This window comes from Barbus barbus, assembly GCF_936440315.1.
Source record: "Barbus barbus genome assembly, chromosome: 6".
NCBI classification, from domain to species: Eukaryota; Metazoa; Chordata; class Actinopteri; order Cypriniformes; family Cyprinidae; genus Barbus; species Barbus barbus.
The window spans coordinates 18,590,804-18,615,967 of record NC_136734.1 but is presented as its reverse complement, the minus strand read 5'-3'; the positions used below and the strand labels follow the sequence as shown (position 1 = coordinate 18,615,967).

The 25,164-nt window shown below is 38.6% G+C and overlaps 1 protein-coding gene across 1 annotated transcript in view; it reads right to left on the bottom strand.

Annotated features, from left to right (window-relative positions):
- The window catches only part of LOC306871487 (potassium channel subfamily T member 1-like), a 79,830-nt gene that overhangs the window by 24,068 nt on the left and 30,598 nt on the right, over positions 1 to 25,164 (bottom strand). Inside the window, exons 2-10 of the mRNA XM_079419458.1 lie at positions 8,217 to 8,296; positions 7,783 to 7,888; positions 6,531 to 6,623; positions 6,150 to 6,198; positions 4,822 to 4,881; positions 3,825 to 3,899; positions 3,322 to 3,405; positions 2,483 to 2,577; positions 365 to 545 (exon numbers count right to left, since the gene is read on the bottom strand). Of these exons, the coding sequence (XP_079275584.1) occupies positions 365 to 545; positions 2,483 to 2,577; positions 3,322 to 3,405; positions 3,825 to 3,899; positions 4,822 to 4,881; positions 6,150 to 6,198; positions 6,531 to 6,623; positions 7,783 to 7,888; positions 8,217 to 8,296 (823 nt within the window). The remainder of the gene's footprint in view (positions 1 to 364; positions 546 to 2,482; positions 2,578 to 3,321; positions 3,406 to 3,824; positions 3,900 to 4,821; positions 4,882 to 6,149; positions 6,199 to 6,530; positions 6,624 to 7,782; positions 7,889 to 8,216; positions 8,297 to 25,164) is intronic.

Genomic DNA, 25,164 nt, shown 5'->3' with positions numbered 1-25,164 from the left:
ATTTCTCTCCTGATTCAAGTAAGATGACGTTCACTAGAGAAAACAATACTATGGATTGGCAGTGGTTCAAGGTTTAAAACATCTTAATGGATTTCTTTTATTACAAACATGCAGCATCTCACTTCACAAGATGTTAATTGATTGTTTTTATCAGCTGTATGGACTCTCATTGTGACGGCACCTATTCATTGTCCTATTCATTGTCACCTATTCATTCAAATCTGTTCCAATGAAGAAAAAAAATCATCTACACCTTAAATGGCCTGAAGGTGAGTAAATTTTCAGGAAATTTGTATTTTTGGGTGAACTATACTTTTAATACTAAAGGTTAGTGATTGTGCTGTTTGTGGACTGGTTGTATCACCTGTAATGGCAGCACCACCAGAGCCACACAGATCATGATGACCACGAGTAGCTGAGAGGGCCAGATTTTGGGTGTGACGTCTCCATAACCAACAGTCGAGAAGGTGACGATGCAGAAATATAAAGCGTCGAAAAGGGTGAGATTCTTCCCCGCCCGCTCAAGGTGCTGAATCCCACAAGCCCTATGGAGTATTAAAAAAGAACTTGAAAAAACTATTTTGAAAATAAAGATTATATCTAATAAATTTAGCATCATGGTAATGTTATAGTTTCATTAGAAATACATTTCAAGGCTCTTTCCATGAATAGGCTTCAGTAGAGCTGCTCAGTCATGATGGAAATTTGTAGGCTTGCCCAGAAGGCCATTTCACCATGGACTCCCTCAGGAATTTCAAATGGATTTTTAAAATAGCGGTTTTCGATTTTGAGTAAAACAAGGTCTGTGGTTAGCATTATTTCAAGACTTTCCCATTTTGTTCTACAACATACTGCATTACATGTAATGTCTAAAATGGGAATTTTAAAACCATTATAATGTAAATACATAAGGACTGTAACAGTTGTGTGATTTATTAGTTGTAGTCCATAAGCAAGAACTTTATTCAGACAGGTCCCAATACATTCGTAAAAGTCTATCAGATACATATGCAAATATATGCTGATACAAAATAAAACAAGTGGGCTAATAATTACTATAGCTTGACCTCCCGAGGATAATAAAATAAAAGGAAGCACCTTCTGTTACTGACACTTTGCTGAAAACAACAATGTGACTTTAAGGAGTTTCAGTTGTTTCATTTAAATAATTCATGCTCCCAAATATAGGGCAACAGTCGGGTTCCCAAACTCAAAATACCATGTACATCCTCCAGAGAGAAACTTTTTTTTTTTTTTAACAACTTAAGTATTTACTGCTCAAGACAGATAAAAAAAAAAAAAAAAAAAACAGCAAAAAATAGCAATATACAGTGAATTTTTATAACAATCTAAAATTACTGTTATTCTATTTGAAAATATTAAAAAATGTAATTTATTCTTATGATGATGGCTAAGTTTTTTTCTTCATGTGCTACGTGACCTACACCGTATAATAAAAGGCATTAAGTTCACAGTCTTATACCTTTGGCTTTTTCTCAGATTTTCAAATACTTTTTTTGCTTTGAAACAAAGTTTGTAATAAGATTCATGTCAGAGCTCTGTGGTTCAGTGTAGTAGTGAGTGGGGCGGGGCCGAGAGCCGTGGGAGCGGAGCGAGGCTGGTGGAGTGAATGATAATGAGCTACACCTGCACCACTCACCGGTCTCGAGTCCCACGGAGGAGCTCCGGAAGGATAAAAGGAGGAGTGATGACAGTGGAAGACGAGAGAGGACCAGGCCTGGACTTTATTTTGTGTGCGGCAGTCGTCCGTGGGGGCTGCCGCTTTACTTTTGTGTTTGTTTATTTTGGGTTATTAAATTCTTTAAATGTTTGCCGGTTCCCGCCTCCTTCTTCCCGACCTACGAACTTTGTTACATTCAGTTTATGGCTTACAGCTCCTTACAAAGGATTCATTTTTCAATCCCTACAGAGAAAATTAATGAGGAAATATTCCAGAACCCAGACTGATGAAAAAAAGTGAGCCGTGACTGATGTACTCTATTTACAACTCAGTAGATTTTGTTTCAGAATTTCAGTAGCGTCTTGTTTTGACACTGCAGGGGTAAAAAATATTGGTAACACGGTAACACCTTAGAATAGGGAACACTTATTCATTATTAACTACGACTTTTCCTTCAATAAAGTCCTAATTTGCTGCTTATTAATAATTAGTAATAATGTAGTTGTTAAGTTTAGGGTAGGATTAGGGATGTAGAATAAGGTCATGTAGAATAAGGCATTAATATGTGCTTAATTAGTACTAATAAATGGCTAATATCCTAGTAATATGCATGCTAATAAGCAACTAGTTAAGAGACCCTAAAATAAAGTGTTACCAAAATATTTTTGGATAATTTGATGTGCATTATTGATTAGGGCAGTTAATTCATCTGCGTGTGATTGTTTCAGATTTGCTGCATTAGATACAGGCCTGTAAAAGGCTGAAGCCCCATCAGGGTTGTAAGTGATCAAAGAGCTTTACCCAGTAAAGACCAGACAGAGCAATGTACAGATCAGAATGAGGACCTGGTTGAACATGGCAGAGTGTGTGCGTTGAATGGCACGATGGAGATCATTCTAGAAAGGAACAGAGATAGATAAAAGAGATCTCATCCCTCAGAGAATAAGCCAAGACAAGTTACAAGTACAAGAATAAAATGCATATGGCAGGCAACGTGAGATAACTGTAAAAGCCCTGTTCTGAAAGAAAGACTGCCCATTTAAGTGCCTGCTTTAAAGAGAACTTAATAACCTTCATTACCTTTCATTCATTGTACAATGAAGGTCTAGTGCTCCTCAAATAACTAATTTGTCTATTCTGCTGAACGTAATAGAGCAAAATATAGTAAGAAAAATGTGAATACGCTTTAATAACTGTACTGCTCAATTATATATGAGATACACATGTTAACAGAGTTCAGGCATTAAATGACTCGCTTTTCGTAATATTCACCTCAAGGAAAATATATTTCAAGAAAACTTTGGTTAAAATACAGAAATATTTCTTTCATGTCAGATTTTGGTTATGGTTAGTATTTGCTTTCTACCGATATCTTTGCTTAAAGCATTTGTAAAAGGACATTCCCCCTGCCAGGTTCTCTCTGGCCATTTGACCCGACCATCTGGCAGGGAAGGGAACGCTGGCACCCTCTCAAAGTTTTGCTCATTGATGATGCATTTTAATTTGTCAAGTGCATAATGAAGTAAATCTTCCCAGCAAAGCAATATTATCAAAAACCACCCATGTTATTTTGCTAAGACACCCAACATAATTTCCCGTAGGCATGTGAAATGCACTGCAGAGCTTCAAAAAATACTTACAATCATATTCTCCAGTGCTGATTTGGCAAGCCAACAGTTAAGAAACACAGGAACAAATATGTTCCTCAGCGGGGGCCAAAAGATCTAGAAAAGAAAACACTCCTAGAATGAAGGACGACTGTATCAGACATATTTCAATCTAGTATAAGAAAGTAAAAACATTCAAAACATTTATAACAGAAAGGCATAACTGTGTTGTGTTCCAGTCCATAGCTTTTACATCTGTAATGGCATTAGCAGAAAGGAATTAAACATCCTATAATTTGCTCCCACTGAATGCAGGTCAAAAAAATGGTTATTTGTTACTTGGCTAATTGTTGCATTTCAGTAATAATCATTCCCTACCACAATTGGCTTTCAAATGTCAATGGCTACTCATATAATTAGCATCAATCACAACAATACTATCCCAACAGTACTCAACAATTACAATCAACAATGATTGTTTGACGGCAGCAACTGGATACGTGCTTCTGTGTCCACCAGATATCTTCATAACTTACTGTAATTATGAATGGCACTGTATTGATCATCTCAATGATAAAGGAGATTTGGAAAATCTGCTCCCAAATGTTCCCCTAGAAATGAAATAAATGTTATACTGGAGAAGCATACAAAAAGCACATTTAAGGCAAATTCATTGCACAAAAATAAATATATAAATAAATAAAAACATCCTAATTCATATAATGTAAATATATAAAATAATCTGTCCTAAATAGTGACACTGGAATTACTGCATCCAAATTAGTCTGAAAACGGCACGTTGTTTGTACTATTTTGTATGGAAGCCGTTTCCACAACAGAATATCAAAATAAAAAAGGTATTTGTGACTTTTAATCTTCTAATTTTGAGATAAACTGATAAACCTTCAATTCGGAGAAGAAAAGTAAGAGGTGTGAGATAAATGTCACAATGACCCTTTCCATGGCTAAAACAAAAACAGAATTACGAGATGTAAACTTCAGAACTTGAAGACAAAAAGTCCAAAAATGTGAGACGTAAACTCAATTCTGAGAAAATGTGAAAAATTATGGAATTCTGAAAACATAGTTGCAATGACATTTTTTGTTTATGTTGTGGTGGAAATAGCCTTTGTGTGATGTGGTGATTTGCACAGATTTTTAAATTATGACATATGCTTTCTTATATCCACACTATTATGTGCAGAAACAACTAAAAGTTCATCTATTGAGTTCAGGAAAAAAGTACACTACAGTTCTTTGCATAGTGTAAGTGTGCAAATTGGGATGCACCCTTTAATTACAACAAAGATTAAGCTTTTTAACAGATTTATTCTTGTTAAATCAATAAAGAAACAGAAAACAAGTTGGAGAAGTTTTTTTTCTGTCAAAAGTGAAGAACACTTCCTATTATAGGGGAACAAAAGACGCAAAGTGGCCCTTAAGCAACCCAAGAGAAACTGAAATTGTCAGATTTAATTTAGATCAGTGGTTAGAAAGCGCACAAGGGCAGAATAACAATGACAATAATCTTACCTTGTAGCTGAGATACACCAAGAGCATTGCTTGCAAGAAGCTAATTAAGGCCACTGTCACCTGTGGTGCAGGAAACATGATCATAATTTTGATTAGTGGAGTATCAATAACAGAGTATAATGAGATTTCAGGTAATAACTTCAAATGCTATCAGAGTCTGAGTACTGTGAGAGAGTGAGAAACAATTAGTTGTCATAAAGACATGCAAACAGTGATGCACACTCTTAAAAAATAAAAAAGGTTACGCAATGCAAAACCCTCCTGGGGTCTGTCTTATGTACCTCTATTACTGTCTGGTTTAATTCAGACAGCAAAGAGGACAAAAGAAAATTGCATCTGACCGTCAGGACCACTGAGAGGGTAATCGGTGCACTGTTTTTCACTGTTTATATCACTCTGTTTGTCTGTCTTCCAGACATACTGTCAGTCTATGCAGTAGGGAGTATTTTTCATTAACTCTTTCGGCAGGTTACATCATTACTCCAGTTGATGGTAATAAAACACTATCTTGATGAGAGAAACACTCAACTGATGTGTTTAAAGCACACTGATTTATAAAGAACCCAAATAAGTCACGGATTTTATCATTTTGAATCATTCACTCACTTGCTGATTCATTCAAAATGAAAAACGTGGCTAACTTTATGAGTGAGTCATTGGTTCATTCACTTAACTGATTTGTTCAAAGCACATTGATTTCTTGAGGAACCAAACAAGTGTCTGATTTTGTAGTCGTTGATTCATTCAGTTAATCAATTTGTTCAAAGCACACTGATTTATTCAGGAATGAAACAAGTTACTGTTTTTATAAATGTATCACTGAATCATTCGCTCAAACAGTGCTTTCGAAAAACTGATTCAATCAGGAATAAAAACACCTCTACAGTTGTTTTGGCTTAGTGGCTTAGAACAAATTTCTTTGGTGGACCAAAACCAGACAAATTATCAGATTTTTCAATATCTTTTAATATTATGTCTAAAATGTAACTTAAGCAATGTAACTTTTTGTTTATTAAAGTGTTGTATAAAATAAATATTGTACTTGCAACTGTGCAGTGTTCTGAATTCCAGCAGAGTATTCATATTATTTCAGCCAATCTTCTCTAAATGCTTTTAATCTTTCCATTTACTCTGCCTAGATGTTTATTCTTATAATGGATCTTGTATCTTTAATCTATGAAAGTGGTTAGCACCAACAAAAATCCAATAAAGCCAATAAAGCTTTTTTAGATTAAGATTCTAAACCATAAAAATAGAGAATTTTTAAAAGAGATAGTTTGTAAAAGTTTTTTTCCAGGAATCACACACACACAAAAATCTCTACCTACCTGTATCGCCCATACAGGAACTCTCCTATTCACCCAAAATATTAACTCCCTTCAAAAATACATCACAAGAAACACAAACACATAAGAAAATGAGTGCTGTCAAATGATTAATCGCGATGAATCGCATCCAAAAGAAAATTTTATATATTTAATATATAAACGTAACATATTTTTCTTAAATATATACATGCATGTGTGTGTATTTATATATACATAATACATATACACAGTACACATAAATATATTATGTAAACAAAAGCTTTTATTTTGGATGCGATTAATTGTTTGACAGCACTAGAGAAAATATTCAAAATCAAACACCCTAATTAGTTAATAAGTTTGATTTATGATCACAACATCTAATATGCAGACAGGTCTCACCAGTTTATTTGTATGGGATCTGCGGTCAGGTTTGTTGTGTAGTTGCCACAGGTTTTGCTGCAAAGAGCATCTGTGATGTTTGTGCAATGTTTCCTATAATCACGATAACAGGCAGTTAGTACATAACACACATAAAAGTGAAAGGCAACAGGATTGAAACACTGAGGGATCATGCCTGCTGGCTCTGACATAAACGACAGCATGAGATGGCCTCTCTCGTTTGATTACTGCTTGTAGGGCACCCTCTCCTCTCCCAGCATGCCTGCACACAAGTGCACACTGCTCTCTCTTTATATCAGTTACTAACACACGCTCTCCCTGAATGTTTTTTGTGGCTGGTATTAAAAGCGACTCTAATGGACACTTCAGACTGAGGAGTCTGGTCTCAAGTAATTCAAGCGGTGCTTTTGAGACGAAATGCGTTTTGTTTTGGTGTGTTGCTGTTGTCATGCCACAGAAGAGTTGAAGTAAAATCATTATAAAGCAGTTAGTTCAGGTCCTCTAAGATGGCTGGACAGAGCAAGGAGCATTTTTTCTCATTGCAGGATCTCACCAGTGAGGAAGAAACCCAAAGTGGAGCTGAAATGGACTGTTATAAAAGTAGTATCATACAAACAAGAGTGCTGTTGTGTTATGATTTTTTGTGTTAAATGAAAGAAAAGATTACCATTCAAAAGTTTGGGTCATTAAATTTTTTTTAAAGAAATTAATACTTTATTCTACAATGATGCATGAAAATGATCAAAAGACACTAGACGCATTTATAATGTTACAAAAGATTCTTATTTCAAATAAATGCTGTTCTTTTAAATTTTCTATCCTGACAAAATGCACCATGGTTTCTACAAAAAATATTGAGCAGCACAATTGTTTTCAAAATTGACAATAATGAAATATGCTACTTGAGCTGTAGATCAGCATGTTGGAATGGTTTCTGAAGGTTCATCTGATACTGAAATTCAGTAATGCAATGGTGCTAAAAATTCTGCTTTGCCATTACAGGAATAAATTACATTATAAAATATAACAAAATAGAAAACAGTTGTTTAAAATTCTAATAATATTTGACAATATTACTGTTTTTTTACTTTAAGAAATTAGGCATAAGGGACCTGTATTGAAAAAAATAAATAAAAATCATACTAACCCCAAATGTTTGAATGGTAGTGCATGTATGAAGATAAATAAATGACAGAGTTTTCATATTATTTTTCATATTATATTTATCCCTTTAAATATCATGCTTACTCACTGTGCACATGTGACCTGGTTAGTTGGATCATCTAGTGAGACTCTGATTATATAAAGGAGGCATGTTAACAACTTCAAGGAGAGGTTGAAGAGGCGTATTCTGAGACCTGCAATACAGTAAATTTTGAAGTGGAGCTTCATACCCTAGAAAACCCATCTGGAAAATGTGTTATAAATAATTTAACAGTCTGGCAATCCTGCAAACTTATGTACCATCATAAATTCACACAAACAGTTAAAACAAAGTCACCTTCGTTGTTATGATGATTTAGCCAGTAATAGGCCACATAAAAGGCAAAGATATGGAGGCACTGTATATGTGCATGTATAGTGATACTGAGATCCATAAAATTTTTGAGTATTGTTTATGCTTGCAGGAATGGATTCTGTTTTGTTGGCTGTAAATGGCTCAAAGGGTCAAAAATTTTTACTTACTTGACCTTTGGTTTTTGATGAAAAAGAGCTTCAACCTCTCCTTGAATGTGTTTTCATTCACATAAAATTCCACCTGCACCCTGTGGAAAGGAAATAAAATTATGTTTTAATACAATATTTTAAAACTCATTTTAAGTGCAGTGGTAGTAAATGTATGATATAGTTACACCCAAAATATTTGGACACGTAATCACACTTTATAATGATAATCACACATTTTAAAATGTCCACTTTTAAAAAAAATATTCATTCTATGAAAAAAAAAAAACTATTAACAGCAGCATACAAAACTGTCCAGAGTGTAAATAACTTCTTTTAATCTCCAGATCCATCTTTAAGATGTACGAGAGCGTTTCAAATCTTTTAGGACATCTGACAAGGAGCATTAGCAACGGTGGTGCTTCAGATGAACTCTCAGCAGACATCAGCCTCTCCCATTTATGCATGAATGTTTCCCTAAGTAGTTCAGTGTCTATAAGTTTGGATTTCTATATATTATCATCATACTGCGCCAACATCCTTTATAATCCAAAATACAGCATCTTTGAATCTAGCCCAAACACACAACACTGTAGCTACACGAAATCTGCAGTGTCACCACCCACACAATGCTGTAAAATAATGATTATCACTAATGAAATGCTTTTGGGTGAATCCTCGGAAGAACTCAAAATCAAAAGAAATTCATATTTGCATACAGAAAATAATTTCACAACAAAATGTATTTGTTGTAATGCTGCAATAAAAACTGAAACTGAAAAAAAACTGAAAACCAAAAAATTAATTCTGCCCAGATACACGTTTTTTATTTATTTATTTTTTATTAAAACCGTCATTTTTAGAAAAAAAAGAAAAAAAGTAGGCTGCAGAGAATAGGAGTGTGTACTTATAAGTGCTATAAAAGTAATTTCAGCCATTTTGTTAATTTGTTTTTATTCTGTCATCCAACCACACTCAATTCAAAACCCCAATCTTCAATTCATCAGAAACCCCGAGGCCAGGAATCCCAAACACAAAACATAACAGCATCTAATCTACCTAAGCATCTCAGCCTACTTCCTTACTACGCTACTGGCCAAAATAATGCTTAATAATTAAGAATTTTTCATATTTGCTCACCAAAGCTGCATTTATTAGATCAAAAACACAGTAATACAATAATATTGTGAAATATTATAACAATTTAAAATAATTGTTTTCTATTTCAATATATTTTAAAATGTAATTTATTTCTGTGATGGCAAAACTGAAATTAGAGTACATTATAATATAATAATTAAAAAACCTTGATTTAAAAAATCATAATTATTGTAAACTAATATTATGATAAAAAAAATCCTAATTTAAAAAAATAATCACAATTATTCCAAACTTTTGACCCGTAGTGTAAATAGTATGCGAGAACCACAACAACAAAAAAGTAGTATATCTGATTACCCTCATAAAACACAACGTGAAAAGATTCCCACTGCGTCCAAAGATATTCTGAAATCTATATGACATGCACAGAATATACTTTATAGTTGAAAAGTCATTTGTACATTTGACAGTATGTGATTTTGGCCACAGCTAATGATTCCCAGCAGAGAGTGAAAATACAGCTCTCACGGCTGTGACAGAGACGTGCAATCTCCCAGGACACCTACCGGTATTTCAGTCTGTCAGCCATATATCTGTCAGCCATAGAGACATTTTATGCATGGTCTTAAAAAGAAACATACAAACACACACACACACCTTGAATAATATACAGCAACTTTAATTTCAAAATGCTATGTTCTTTTTTAATGCACTTTTTTTTTTCTTTAGATTTTTGGACAAAATATAATATAGAAATTCCTTTGGTAAAATCCTTTTGCTTTTTCCATATAACCTTCCATATATTTCCATTTCCCTGCTTCTAATTATTCCACTAATGCACATTTCTTGGTGAAAACACATTATGTCATAAAGCTTGAATAATACATGATTTTTGCACTTTCTGTTGCCCTTAAAAACAGAAATCACTTTGGTGCACGTTCACTATGGGAATAATTATACTAAGTATGTTTGCTATTTGTGATGTCACAAGCATCATACTAATGGTAGGCTAGAGCTTCCCAAAGCCCTTTACATTTGTCGAGGGCATGACATGATGTATACTGCAGGCAATAATTATGAGCACCATATCCAGCAGAGAAAGAGAGAAAGATATCCTAGAGAATAGCCATTGTTTCCTGCTTCCCCTGCTCTGTCTCCATGGCAATACCGTTAAAACAGGCTGTGGTGACACACATAAGGTAGATGTTTACAGAGCAGAGGGCTGTTTTGTTGAAGTAAAAAAAAAAAGAAGTTTACAATCATAAAACAACGACTGGTGTAATGCATTAGAAAAAACAAACAATACCAGCTTCTTGAAATAGTACCAGACTGAGTTTCACAAATACGCCTCGGATCAACAGACAAAAACTCTCTCTCTCTCTCTCTCTCTCACACACACACGCGCAAATGCACACACAAAATTGCCCACAAGTCTTCACTGTGCCAGAAATATTTGCTCTGCCTGACTGTCAAACTTTTTCTCACATTAGAAAAGACTGACATTATAATTGCAAGGAAATCCGTAACACTTCGTGCCAATATGGAACAATAGGGCTGGTCAATAACAGCTAAACTGATAGTAATTTAGCCTCTGTAAAAATCTTTATTCTTTTGATTTGAGCAGCCCAAAATATACCTTCAATCCACCCACGTACACTAGCTCCCCAACTGACAGATACTGTGTTAGCTCTATTTATAGTGTGAGGAGCCTGTGTGCTCATGTCAGCCTACTTTACAGAGCATTCCAAGGGAAATAACACTAGAGCTTAGAATGGGGACATTCACATTGTTTTGTAAAGCAAGATTTTCTTAGTATAAGAGTAAGAAAATCTAAACATTTATTTTGTAAGTTTAGAAATTAGACATTACTGGTAACTGGTCTCTTCTTATGTGATATAGTTGCACAATATGTTCAACGTGTTCTGTGATTGCTGAGTGTTATGAACATAGAACAACTGCATCTTGGACCGTTTTGCCATGCTATTTACACCACTGTCTTGATTGTTTGGATCTTGGGGCTCTATATTTTGTATACAAATACTATATGAATTTAACTGAATTTGAACCCAATACACAACATAGCAAACATAAAAGAGCATACCATGTGTGACTCAACAATTGATTCCCTAATATGAAACAAAATATGCAGCACTGGGTAATATAAGGTAGCTCCCAATGACACCCCAGTGACAGCTTTGTACCTTTTTTTCTGAGAGTATAACATAGCATTTGGGATAAAGGAATAGTTCATACAAAAAATCTAAAAAAAAACAAGCAAAAAAAACTGACCATTGTCCCTGAAGCTCTCAAATCTCATATATACTTGTGCATATTTAATGGTGCATCAATGGCGCCTTGGGGGCAGTGTGCCGACATACAGTGGCGTTGCACTCTGGGCGTCACTGAGTTTGAGTCCCGGTTCAAGGACCTTTCCTGATCCTGTCTCCGGCTCTCTCTGTCCCACTTTGCTTCCTCTACTATCTTATCAAAATAAAGGCAAAAATTTGAAAAATAAATCTTAAACAAATCTTGGTTCATCAAGACACATCGTCTCTCAGACAGTGTGTGAGTACTTTATGGGTTAAAATAGCTTGAATGTTTTAAACTTGCATGACTTAAATGATGTGCAAGTTACAATTCTGTCAACTGTCCAAAATGCATGCTAGTCCTGAATGCCAGCATGCAGCAGAGCAAACTCAATGTGGATATTATGGATGTGAGGCCATTTGTCAATTTTTTTTGTTGACCTTTCTTTTTATCTTAAAAACTGACCTATATCAAATTACATTGTCTGTAAAGTGTTACATTTAAAAATACAGATAATGCCAAGTTACAGGTATTTCTAACATTTGTGCAGCTTAAATGTTAAAAGGAGCTATGTTACAGAAAAAAAAATACCATGATGCTCATTCTGCACTGTACTCAAAGATGTTACTGACAAAGAGCAAGTCATGAGTCACTGCTCGAAGATTGGCATGACTTTTTAGAGGATGGAGATGTGTTGTGTAACAAATGCACTCTAAAAGAGCACCTATGCCTTCATTTGAACAGCCTCCTCTTTATGGGTCACAGAGCAACTTCACAACAGTAATTTCCATATACCAACATTCAAAAAACTTGCAATGTCAAAAACAACAACAACCACATTTACACATTTTAAAATTGGAGTCAGAAAGCCATTTGAGACAGGAAGCCTAAAACTAGATAATGTGACGTATGCAGCCTGCATACTAACCACAATCAAGGCATGCACTTGCACAACATCCGCCAAACTCATAAGTTGTTTTACCAGGGCAGCAAGTCAGAGTCTGGCATGGGTGCTATTCTACTGTGGTCTTGACTACGGCAATTCTTGGTATTTTACTGTCCTCACACTTAAATTGTGGAACCAACTTCCACTACAAGTTAACCTTTTGGCATACAGCATTTTTTGTTGAGAATCACATTTGATACATCAGGTATTTATAGTATGATAGGAGAATATGGAGTTCATAACCAAAAAGAAAAAAAAAAGACCAATTATGCAATTCAGTCCTGATATTTACTGTATATGGCCAGAAACTAAGAAGAAATTCTGATTAAAAAATGTAATTAAATTAAAAAATTTAAATCGGTGAGATCTTTTTAACAGTATGCACATTATGCACATAATACACAATGCACATCATTTCTAGTTGTCACTGTATATCTCTCAATAATATGTCTTGCTAAGTTGATCTTTAAATAGTTTTCTGCTCAAAGCTCTGTAGTTTTAATTATGGGGGTAAACATAATGCAATGCAAACATGATTGAGATCTGTATAAATAATAATTTCTCAGAAGCCATAATGTATAATATTTAATACTCATAATTTAACACTTTTATTTCTTAAAAATGGGTAATAAAGTAAACCTAAGTTGCTTGGTGTTCATATTGAAATATAACTAACAATATAAAATTTGTCCTTATGTTTACTTTAGAAGTCAGTAAATCAGTAAAGATTTTACAGCAAAAAGACCACAAGTTGAAGGGAATTTTTGGCCGTTAAAAAAGTGAAACGTGCAACTAACCTTAAGGGGCTCATGAACTGAGAAAACAAAATTATTTTGATCTTTTGCCATATAAGAGGTCACTGTACTATAAAAACATCCTGCAGGTTTCAGAACTCAAAACTATCTAGTTTTTTTAACGTCCAAAACAGCTTATATTGAAGCCAATCTGCCAAAACGACAGGTTGTGAAATGTGCCACTTTATGACGTAATAGTGTGGCTAAACACCACCTCAGCAGAAGATCATCAACGCCTGCTTCTACATCACTGCCTGTTTAGTCCCGCCCACTGATTCGCACATGTAGTGTAAATAACTTGAGAGACAAACGCAGATCTACGCAGAAACCAAATAATAAAGATGGCTCCGAAGACAAGACGCTGTGCAGTGTCAAGTTGTGGAAAAATAGTCTTTGCATTGCCTTCCTTCTGATCCCAACATTAGGATTCCGGGACTGTGCCGACTATATTGGACAGTAATACACAACAACACAAAAGTATGAGTAACTGTTTGCACTATTGCTTTATCTGTTAATGCAGATCATTTGAAAGTTATGCATTTGTAACCTAAAGCACAGCAGTGTCCATCTATGAAAGGTGTAAGCTGTCAAACATACACAAGTGTTAGCCAATTATAGCAGTGGACATTTACTTATCTTCTGCAATCTGTCACAACTATTCAAATGGAGCATTCTGACAAGGAGTTAAAAACAGGACAGACAATAGCATATTACTTCTAAACTATGATATTTTTTTTGTAAAAATCTTAACATTATAAGGGGACCTCAGAGAACAGAACAAAATAATAAAAAACTAAGGCAGTTCATGACACCTTTAAAGCATATGCATTTGTGAAAATTTCCCTTTCAGATGCAAAATTTATAGGAGGAGAGTATTTAAATGAATTATGCAAGGTTATTTACTAAAGGTAGTAAATCAATTTACTGGGATTTGCACCATTATTTAATACCCAAAAAAGCATGTCTTACCCACAGCTGATCATCGTCTTTGCTTTTTTGTGATCCTACTTTGCGCAGCTCTTGATTGCGATGGTTATTTTGGAAATGAGCCAGCTGCGTCTGTGTTCTTTAATTTGCGTATTGTCAATATTTCAGCCGCAGAACTTTCTACTCCCATCTGCACTTTAATGGGATGATTGCGATCTTATGCTAATTTGCCCTGTTTTGTAAATGTGGCCCTAAGGCCTTTTACTTGCTAAAAAGCATAAACTATGAATAAAGATAACATAAAGCATCTAGAAGAATATGTACAGCAGTTTTTTTTTTCCAGCAAAGTTTTGATAGTCTTGATAATGTAGGGAAATCTGTGTATCAAATATGATAGAGTAGGCCTCGAGTTAAAATAGAAATCACCTCTTTAACCAGTCTTGGAATAATCTTGTTTATTTTCACTAGGTTTAGTTGTACAGGATATATATAATATATATTATTTGTATGTTCTTTATGTGTACAGGAAAGTTTTTATTAGCCTTTATAACCGTCTCATTTGTGTGGCTAAATAGATCACTCAGAAAAAGAGCGTCTGATAAAAGTGAATGAGTCACGACTCTCCAATCTAAACAGAGGTGACGACACTTAATAAGACAGATTTCACTCGCCACCGAAGGCTAGACGTTACCACGTTTGCGCTCTGACTTACTGTGCATTGGTTGAATCCATACTGTACTCCTCTGTGTACCTGGACAGAGCAGACATGGGCGACACAGAAGAGGAGAGAGTTTTCAATAAAAGACATGCAAATTATAAACATGCAAAAACATGCTGGAAAAATCTGGGTTGACCGCAGTCCTTGTGAAGAGCACTGCAACAGAATATTTGACACACAGCTTTGTCACTGTGCTGTGACACACTGCATTTTTACAATGTGTTTAGCGTGTGACATTTGAAGTGCCATTTGAAAGCTTTGAGCTCTGATCTGGATCCACAGTCTGGCTGCAAACCACAGGAGGATGGAGATTTCATAGCCCAAGGGTTGCTCTGTGTGGCCATTTATTTGACACAACAATGGATGATCATGATGTGGACTACATGGTGGTTAGATGATGACTGCGTTATCATAAGCAACTTGTACTGATGTACAAGTATATTGCACCAAATATAAATGTGTACAACTGTCTAAAAGTAATAACAGTAAAGCAACAGAATATGGCAAAACAAAATCTTATACTAATCAAAGGAAATGTTAATTCGTGAAGGAATATGAACTGCATATTCTCACTGAATTTATGGGCTAAATATTCTCTGTGAATGGACTGCATTAAATATTCCCTCTATGTGGTGTGGTGAGCAGTGCAGTATTTCAGCCCAACAACCACAGGGCTGTGAAGGGTTCATCACACTGTTACACATCTCACTGACACAAACAATACAGTGTAGCTGACCGATTTTGCTGATATAAATGTATATTAAGAGTCCAGAAGCAGGAGCCCATAACCCTGAATAACCTCAAATTTCAAAAGACTGCTGTGCAAGTTTTCTCATGGGACGACATCTTCTGCATTAACTGTATACTTATTAATTGCAAATTCAAGAACCTTTTATCCTATACTTAATGTCTTTATCATGTAACTACATCGTTAAAGACACTGACATGAGGTCAGTTATTCAATTACTGATTGTACTCTTCCTCATCACAGTATATTTTACTCAATCAGTCTATACAAATGTATTTGCTCTATTCCGGTAAAGGCTAGTCAGAAGTGCAGTAAGTGCTCTGCTGATATTATCAGTGTTATGTTCTAGCCCTATAATGTATAAGTGCAAAAAGTTAAGTACATAAAAGATATACCAAAACACCTTATAGCACAATATTACTCTACACAACATTCCTGAAATTTACAGTAAATACTGGCAGCTGTGGTTGCTGAAACTTTAACATAAAAAATACGGTAGCATTTAAAAAAAAGCTTTACTTGAACTTAAACTCGCAGTAGAACTACAGAATGTCACGTTTTATTATTGGGTGATTCAACTCATAGATGTTTTACCAGCTAAGAATTTCAGCACTTTTAGAGTTTCATCCCTCTATCTGATGTGAGCATAAGTATTGGAACAGTTGCCTCACAGGTCTTTCTAAGTGATCAGATGTGTCCTGTTGCATTAATTCTTCAGATATTAAAAGCAGGGAATGTGTCGTATCAGTTATATCCATTACTTCTGTATTCTGAATCTTGCATTCGATGATGACACACACAAACCACGATGAAGATGAGGGAGCTGACTTTGAGAGAAAAGCAAGCAATTTGGATGCTAAAAGAAAAGAGGAATTCAATTAGAGCTATAGCAAAAACAAAGGGCATGGAGAAATCAAGAGTTTGGAAACCACCAGCAACCAACAATGACCTGATCGGCTGAGAAAACAACAGTAGTTGATGACAGACAAATTATAAAAGCTGTGAAAATGAATCCTAAAAGACGTGCCTGTAAAATCACCAACAACTTCCAAAAGCTGGGGTGAAGCTCTGACAATCTACTGTCCTCAGGAGACTTTGACACAGAATTACAGATGCTACACAGCAAGATGCAAACCTCTGACCAGCACCAAAAATAAAAAGGCAAGATTAGAGTTTGTAAAAAAAGCACAAAGGTGAGCCAGAAGAGTTTTGTAACTGTGTTTATGGACCGATGAGACAAAGATGAACCTTTATCTAAGTGATGGGAAAGCAAAAATGTGGAGAGAAAAAGGGAACTGCAAATGATCCCAAGCATACAGCCTCGTCTGTAAAGCATGGTGGAGGTGGTGTCATGGCATGGGCATGCATGGCTGTCTCTGGAACAGGCTCTCTCAACTTTACTGATGACTTAATGTATGATGACAGTAGCAGAATGAATTTGGTACAAAACCATCTTGCCTAACAATATTCAAGAAAATGCCACCAGATTAATTGGGAAGTGCTTCATATTGCATCAGGACAATGACCCAAAACACCCTGCCAGTTCAGTCAAGGAATTTATAAGGGCAAAGAAATGGAAAGTCTTAGATTGCCCAAGTCAATCTCCAGATTTAAATCTGATTGAACATGAATTTCACCAGCTGGAGAGGAGAGTAAAGGCAGAAACTCCCCAAAACAAGCAACAATTGGAATTAGCTGCATTAAAGGCTGGGAAAAGTATTTCAAAGGCCAAGAGTCTGGTGATGTCTATGGGTCACAGACTCACTGCTGTGATTGTGCGCAAGGGATCTGTAACTAAATAATAGCTTTTATATATTTTATATCTGCCTTATGTTCAACTGTCCCAATACTTATGCTCACATCAATGAGTGGGATGGACTCTAAAAGTGCTGTTCTTTTTATTTGGTTAAACATGCATGTGTTGAAACGGCTAATAATAAAATGTGACATTCTGTAGTTTTGTCTCATATTCATCTTTTAATCATATTTGCAAATGTCTTGACTCCACAGCCAACAGAGCAATTTTGTCTTTACTGTTCCAATACTTATGGAGGGCACTGTATACCTAAACTTAAATTTGTGATAGTATGCATTTTTTGCACCCTCACATTCCAGATGTTCAAATAGTTGTATCTCAGCCAAATATTGTCACATCATAACAAACCATACATCAATGGAAAGCTTATTTATTCAGTAAAATAAAATCGACCCTTATGACTGGTTTTGTATACACATATACACAGAGGATTCTAGGAATGTCAATTTCTCTCAGCATCTCCGAACACACAACACGTCAAATCTTGTAGAAGATACAACAGCAGAAGACCACACTGGGTGGCATAACCAACATGAAAGCATGGATACATATTGCCTTGTATCAGTTTTATGCTTTTATGGCCACAGTGCACCCATCTTGTGATGGCTGCTTCTAGCAGGACAACATGCCATGTCACAAAGCTCAAATAATCTTAAAGTGGTTTCTTGAACATGGCAAGAGTTCACTATACTCAAACGGCCCGGTCACCTGATCATAGACCGGCAGAGCACCTTTTAAACCAGCACATGACAAAATGGCACCACATGTTTATAATAAGCAGAAAAGTTAGTGTCCACTGGCATGGACCTTAAGCTATCATTACAATTATCTTTATAATTATTGCTCTTGGGCCTTAACATTAGTATTTACAATTTACAACAGTAAGTGGCCAGTGACATCTATTTATTGAGAATGGCAAAATTAAAACATATTGTTATAATTATTATTTCAATGAAAAAATATTTGAGGCATTATTGACCAATTAGAATAGAGTATTTCTGAGAGCTGTCTAATGTACTGTGCAGGTGACTTGAGCTTATGTTATTTCAGATCAGTCAATTTTCCACAATGCTTAATTATTTGAAAGGCATCCAATCACCGATGCAGTTTCTAAAATCATGAGTGGAATAATCTCTTAACCTTTAAGACTTCCTTTTTTGTATGTTACAGAAAAAAAACCAGAAAAAAATTAATAATGTGCTGGCTGCTCTTTTCTAAGCAATTACAATTAATAGGGTCTGAAGCGGAAGCTTTAAAGCTTTAAAAAGGAACAAAAAAACATCTAAAATTTAAAAAACAACAACAAGCAAACATTACATATTTACAGCAATAGAAATTTAAAATAATTACAAACATATTTTGTATAGTTATGTTTTCACATTTTTTTGTCATATTTTTTGGTCCATTCACCTAGGGGTGCAAAACGCAGTTCCTGAAGAACTTGATTAGCTGGAACAGGTACATTTAATTAAAACCATTAAAGTATCGTAAGTGGTCCACATGACATGACTTGTGCTGCAATCCAAGCATTTTATGATGTTTCTGTCATTTTGACCATTCCAGTCCTTATTAACTTTTATTACACTGAAAAATGCAATCAGTGACCTTTTTGTGTTCCACAGAACAAATAAAGTCATATAGGACTAGAGCACCATCAGAGTAAGTGAACGACAAGTCAATTTTACTCCAGACTATCCCTTTAATGTGTTGAAAATGGAGTGAAACATCTGTTCTAAGTTCACATTCATCAAAGCAGCAATTTAGCAGAGGCAGTTAAAGCAGCAGACTCTGCTGTATGGATCCCTGAGACCAAATAATTGGCTGAAAAACCTTTTACTGTTGCTCCATCCAAGGAACTGTCAGAACTTTAGTCTTCAAACAACCACTTTTTACTCTACAGGGAACTGCTCCCACTTACATCCAGAGAATTAGATAGAAACCAAATGACCAAACAAAATAAGTGACACAGATAGACACATACAGTAGTATAATACTGAGGTGTATGATTTTAATAGTCTTCCAAAATCTGAGAGAATGAACCCCACCCCCATCCCAACAAACATACTCCCATTATACTGATTGTTGTGAGTCTGGCCAGGTGGCAGATTTTCAAGCTTTTTTTAGCACTAAAAACACTTGTGTTCAAAGTTACCACAATATCATCTGGAGCAGCTTTATGAAGCTTCACACAACCATTACCCAAATAGTACATCTAACACTTTGTTCCAAAGTGTCACAAAATGTATGCTTTGATAAAGGTAAAATTAGATACTGGATGATTTCTGCCATGTTTTCCAAAATTTGGCAAGCTCTTTTGAACAATGGATTGGTATTTTAAGATCAAGCTGAACCATTTACAGTATAGGTGTACTTAATATTATTGCTGGTCAACTTTCCTGTAGAACTGATTACTAATCACACACAAACACACACACACACACACACACACACACACACACAAATACTTTTCTGTATGTTTTGATAGGTACCGAAACATACATCATGGATGTATTGACAACATCTAAAATGGAAACATTTATGTTTCCCTTCCAGGAACTCAAAATGCGTCGAAAACGCTAGGGGAACGTCTTCAGCGTGACCGTGCTCTGAATCACATGTGTAATCTGTCCATTGGAAATCGACCAGGAAGCATAAAAGCATGTGCGGTGGAACCGGCATCAGCTTTTTGTCATTCAGCAACCGCTACTCTGTGTGTGTGTGTCTGCCCATCTGTGTTGCGAGTTTTATTTAGGATTGTTTGTCCCTTACAACCACTTGAAATAAGCTCCTCAATATGTGCAAGCACTTGGGCGAGAGCAGATCGCATTACAGGCTGTAGGTTCCTCCCTGCAAACGTTACATCACTGCTGGGGATACACAGTCCGTGTGTGGTCTGCTTGAGAGCAGAGCACGCAGAGTCAGTTCTCGAGGGAGCTGACTGCCCGCTTTGTGAGCGTTTGTCACGAGCCCCTATCTTCCTTTCCCATCAGATCCAGCGCCCGCTCTCTGGGATCGGAAGCCCGCCCTGCGGTTCTTCCCCCCAGAGAGAGGGCTCGACTCTCCGCCTGTCTTCCTCTGAGGAGGTGGACGTGAAGGACGTCGATGAGCTTTGTAAAGCTGCAGTGTTTGCACAAGCATATTATGAATGACGACATCACTATATTCGCACTGTCAATTCCGCCGTCGACAGGTACCAGGAGGCCCGTATACAAACGGCGGCATTCCAGCGGTTCCTCCCTCGCCGATCTCTAGCTCTCAGGGCTGCTAGGTGGGAGCAGCCCTCGCCGTGTGCCAGCTCCTCATACAGAGAGGCACAAAACAGAGCGTTGCTACTCACGCACCCCCGCGGCGGGGCCGAGGTGGCAAACACTCTGGGTCAGGGACCTCTAAGACTGACGAGCTTGGCCCAGGGCTTACGAGGGCAGGCCCCTCTGGGGAAGAGCGGGTTACACCTCATTATATGGTGTCCGTCTCCCCCCAGTGCCCTCGGGAGACCAGTCTGCCAACCCTGCCAGAGTTCCAGGGTGCAGCTGGCTCCAGCGAGCGCTTCTCTCAGTTATTTCCGCCTGGAAACGTAGCGGAGCTGAGAAGCTCGCCACCGCTGCGGGGGTCTCTAGAGTAACTAGTTCGGCCGTCTCCTGCCGGTCCTCCGCTTCAGGGCACTGAGCTAGCAGCTCTAGGTACACCAGATGCCAGTCTCGAGAGACTGGTTCCCTCAGTAGGCACTTGGCGATGTGGGAGCCCATGCCAAGCGTGTCTCATTGGGTCTTGCCTGAGCAGGCTCTCGTTCTATCAGCCTGGTTTTCCTAGAAATGATGCGGGTCTGAGGACCATCGTTTCAATAGGAGGCTTCAGCTGAAGCAGTCCTGATACTATGGCCCAGGACTTATGAGGGCAGGCCCCTCTGGGGAAGAGCGGGTTACACCGCATTACACCCTTCGGGGGTCTCTCGAGCTCCTGGTTCGGCCGTCTCCTACCGGTCCTCCGCTTCAGGGCACCGAGCTAGCAGCTCTGAGTACATCAGAGGAGACTGGCTCCCTTAGTAGACCATCTGGCAGCGTGGAAACTACTGCCAATGTGTCTCATTGGGTCCTGCGTACTGTAGAGAAAGCCCATCGTATTCAGTTCGGCGCTCCGCCGCTGCCTTTCAAAGGGGTGATTCCCATGTTGGTGGGCCCCGAGCAGGCTCTGGTCATGGAACAGGAAGTAGACACTCTCTTGAGAAAGGAGGTCATCGAGGTGGTCCCTCCTCACGAAAGAGAGTTCGGGTTCTACAGCCGGTACTTCATTGTTCCAAAGAAGGATGGAGGGTTGCGTTCCATTTTAGATCTGCGTCAGTTGAACCGCTCAGGCATGCGACTGAAGTTCATGCTCACTCTCAATCAGGTAGTGTCTCAGATCAAGTCCGAGGACTGGTTTGTCACAATAGATCTAAAAGACGCATATTTCCACGTCTCCATCCTTCCCTCTCACAGGAAGTTCCTGAGGTTTGCGTTTGGGGGCAAACCATACCAATATCGGTTCCTTCCTTTCACTCTCACCCCGCACTTTTACGAAGTGTGTGGATGCTGCTCTGGCTCCCTTGCGACTCCAGGGCATCCGTATACTCAACTATATCGACGATTGGTTGATCATAGCTAAATCAGAGCAAGTGGCAATTCAACATCGAGATGTCGTTCTCGCGCACATGAAAGTGCTGGGGTTGAGACTGAATGCCAAGAAAAGTGTGCTGTCTCCAGTACAGAGAACCACTTATCTAGGCTTGGTGTGGGATCCGACCACGATACAGGCACGCATGTCCCCTGCTAGGTTTGAGTCGATCCTCAAAACCAGTCACTCACTGTCAAGCAGTTTCAAAAACTGCTGGGTCTGATTGCAGCTGAGTCCAACGTGATATCTATTGGCCTACAGTTGGCCTGCAGACCCCTACAGTTGTGGCTTAGAACCAAGGGGTTCTCCCCGAGGGGAAACCCACTTCGCATTCAAGGTCACGCGGCGATGCCTACGTGCCTTAGACATGTAGAGATGTTCTTGGTTCTCGTCTCAGGGCCTGGTGCTGGGAGCTCCTGGTCGCTGTATAATGCTAGCGACGGACGCATCCCTCACCAGTTGGGGAGTGGTCATGAGTGGCCACCCTGCCCACGGTCTGTGGAGTGGTCGCCATCTCACATGGCACATCAACTGCCTGGAGATGCTGGCCGTGCTTCGAGCACTCAAACACTTTCTCCCAGACCTAAGAGATCACCATGTGTTGGTGTGCACCGACAACACAGCAGTGGTCTCTTACATTAACCACCAGGGAGGTCTGCGTTCGCACCCATTGTACAAGCTGGCGCACCAGATCCTTGTGTGGTCCCAGGGCATACTTCGCTCGCTGAGAGCCGTCTACATTCCTGGGTATCTCAATATGAGAGCAGACATCCTGTCGAGACAGGGGCCAAGGCCCGGGGAATGGATGCTTCACCCCGAGGTGGTGATGCAGATATGGAGAGTGTTTGGCCAGGCACAGGTGGACCTCTTTACAACACACATCGCAATTTCCCCTCTGGTTCTCTCTGACTCATCCAGCTCCACTTTGGCTGGATGCTATGGTACAGACTTGGCCGAGTCTTCATCTGTACGCCTTTCCCCGAGCGCTCTGCTCCCGGGAGTTCTGGCTAGAGTGCGCCGGGATGAGGTCTACTACTCTTAGCACCGTTCTGCCTGGGCAGAGTATGGTTTCCGGACCTGATTTCTCTTCTTGACGGCTCTCCATGGGAGATTCCCGTCAGGAGAGATCTCCTCTCACACGCAGGGGTCTTTCACCCCCGCTCAGAGTTTTGGAAGCTGTGGATGTGGCCTCTGAGGAGGCACAGCTCATAGCTTCCGGTCTCTCAACCGAGGTTGCTGAGACCATCCTCCAATCCAGAGCTCCCTCTACGAGGAAACTGTACGCCCTGAAGTGGAAACTTTTCCCTTTATGGTGCGGAGCCCACCACCTCGACCCAGTTAACTGCCCGATTGATACAGTGCTGGAGTTCCTGCTGGCCCGTTTCTCCGCAGGGGTAACCCACTCCACCCTGAAGGTTTACGTGGCGGCTTTATCGGCCTACCGCGCCCTTCTCTGTGGCCTCTCAGTGGGTAGGCACCCCCTAGTACATGTTTCCTCCAGAGGCTGAGGCCTCCGGCCAGAGAGCTTATGCTATGTGGTGGATCAGGATGCTATTCCATAGCCTCGAGTCCTCTGCTCTCCCTCTTCTTGGGGATCAAGACTCACTTCTCAGAAGTTGGCCTTTGGGACGCAGGCCCGACCACTTCAGCCACTCGTGGCCCTTTTCTCTCACCCTCGCTGTGCTCCTGAGGGATACACACAGGGCAGGTACTTGGAAGTCTGGTGGCGTGAGCATCTCGTTCCCCTAGCGTTTTCGACGCAGCTCGAGTTCCTGGAAGGGAACGTCTCAGGTTACGTATGTAACACTGGTTCCCTGAAGGGAACGAGACGCTGCGTCTCTAGGCCATACTTCCAGCATCCCTGCCGGCGGTTGCTTCATTCCTAGAAGCTGATGCCGGTTCCACCGCACGTGCTTTTATGTTTCCTGGTCGATTACGTCACCCGCCCGTGACGTCTCGTCCTTCCATTGGACAGATTACACATGTGATTCAGAGCGCGGTCACGCTGAAGGCGTTCCCCTAGCGTTTTCGTTCAGCGTCTCGTTCCCTTCAGGGAACCAGGGTTACATACGTAACCTGAGACGATTTACAGCAATAGAAATGTAAAATTTATTTACAAATATATTTGTATAGTTATGTTTTTACATTTTTTATTGATTTTTTTAACCCTCAACCCAGGGGTGCAAAACTCAATTCCTGAAGGGCCACTGCCCTGCAGAGTTTAGTACCAACCCTGTAGTTTACTTTAGTTTATTTATTTATAAAGCACATTTAAAAACAACAGGAGTTGCAACCAAAGTGCTGTACAACAAATATAAAACAAAGTAAAAACATACCCAATCAAGACAAACAAAGGGACAAATAAAATTTTACACCCTCAAACAGAATTAAAACATACATAATATAAATGGGTTTTCAAAGCAGATTTAAACATAGAAATAGAAGGAGACGATCTTATGTGGAGGGGAAGACTAGAGTCTAGGTGCTGCCACCGCAAAAGCCCGGTCGCTTTTCGTTTTAAAATGTGAATGAGGAACTGAGAGAAGAAATTGACTAGATGGCCGAAGAGATCTAGAGGTGGAATGTGGAATGAGGAGATTACAGATATAATGGGGAGCATAACCATGTAAAGCTTTAAAAACCAAAAGCAAATGCTCACATTTTCTGGTGCCATTCAATAATCTGGCTGCCGCATTTAGCGCCAATTGCAATCGGTTGATGATTTAGCCAGACCCAGATAAAGTGAGTTACAGTAATACAACCTTGAAGTTAAAAATGCATGAATTACAGTTTAAAGGTCCTTCATGGAAAGCATCTTCTTGATTCTAGCAACTGATCTTAATTGAAATAAACTGCTTTTCACAACAGTACTAATCTGCTTATCAAAAGACAATGCAGGATCAAAGACAACGCCAAGGTTTCTAACACGATCACGTACATTTGATGACAGAGGGTCAAGCTG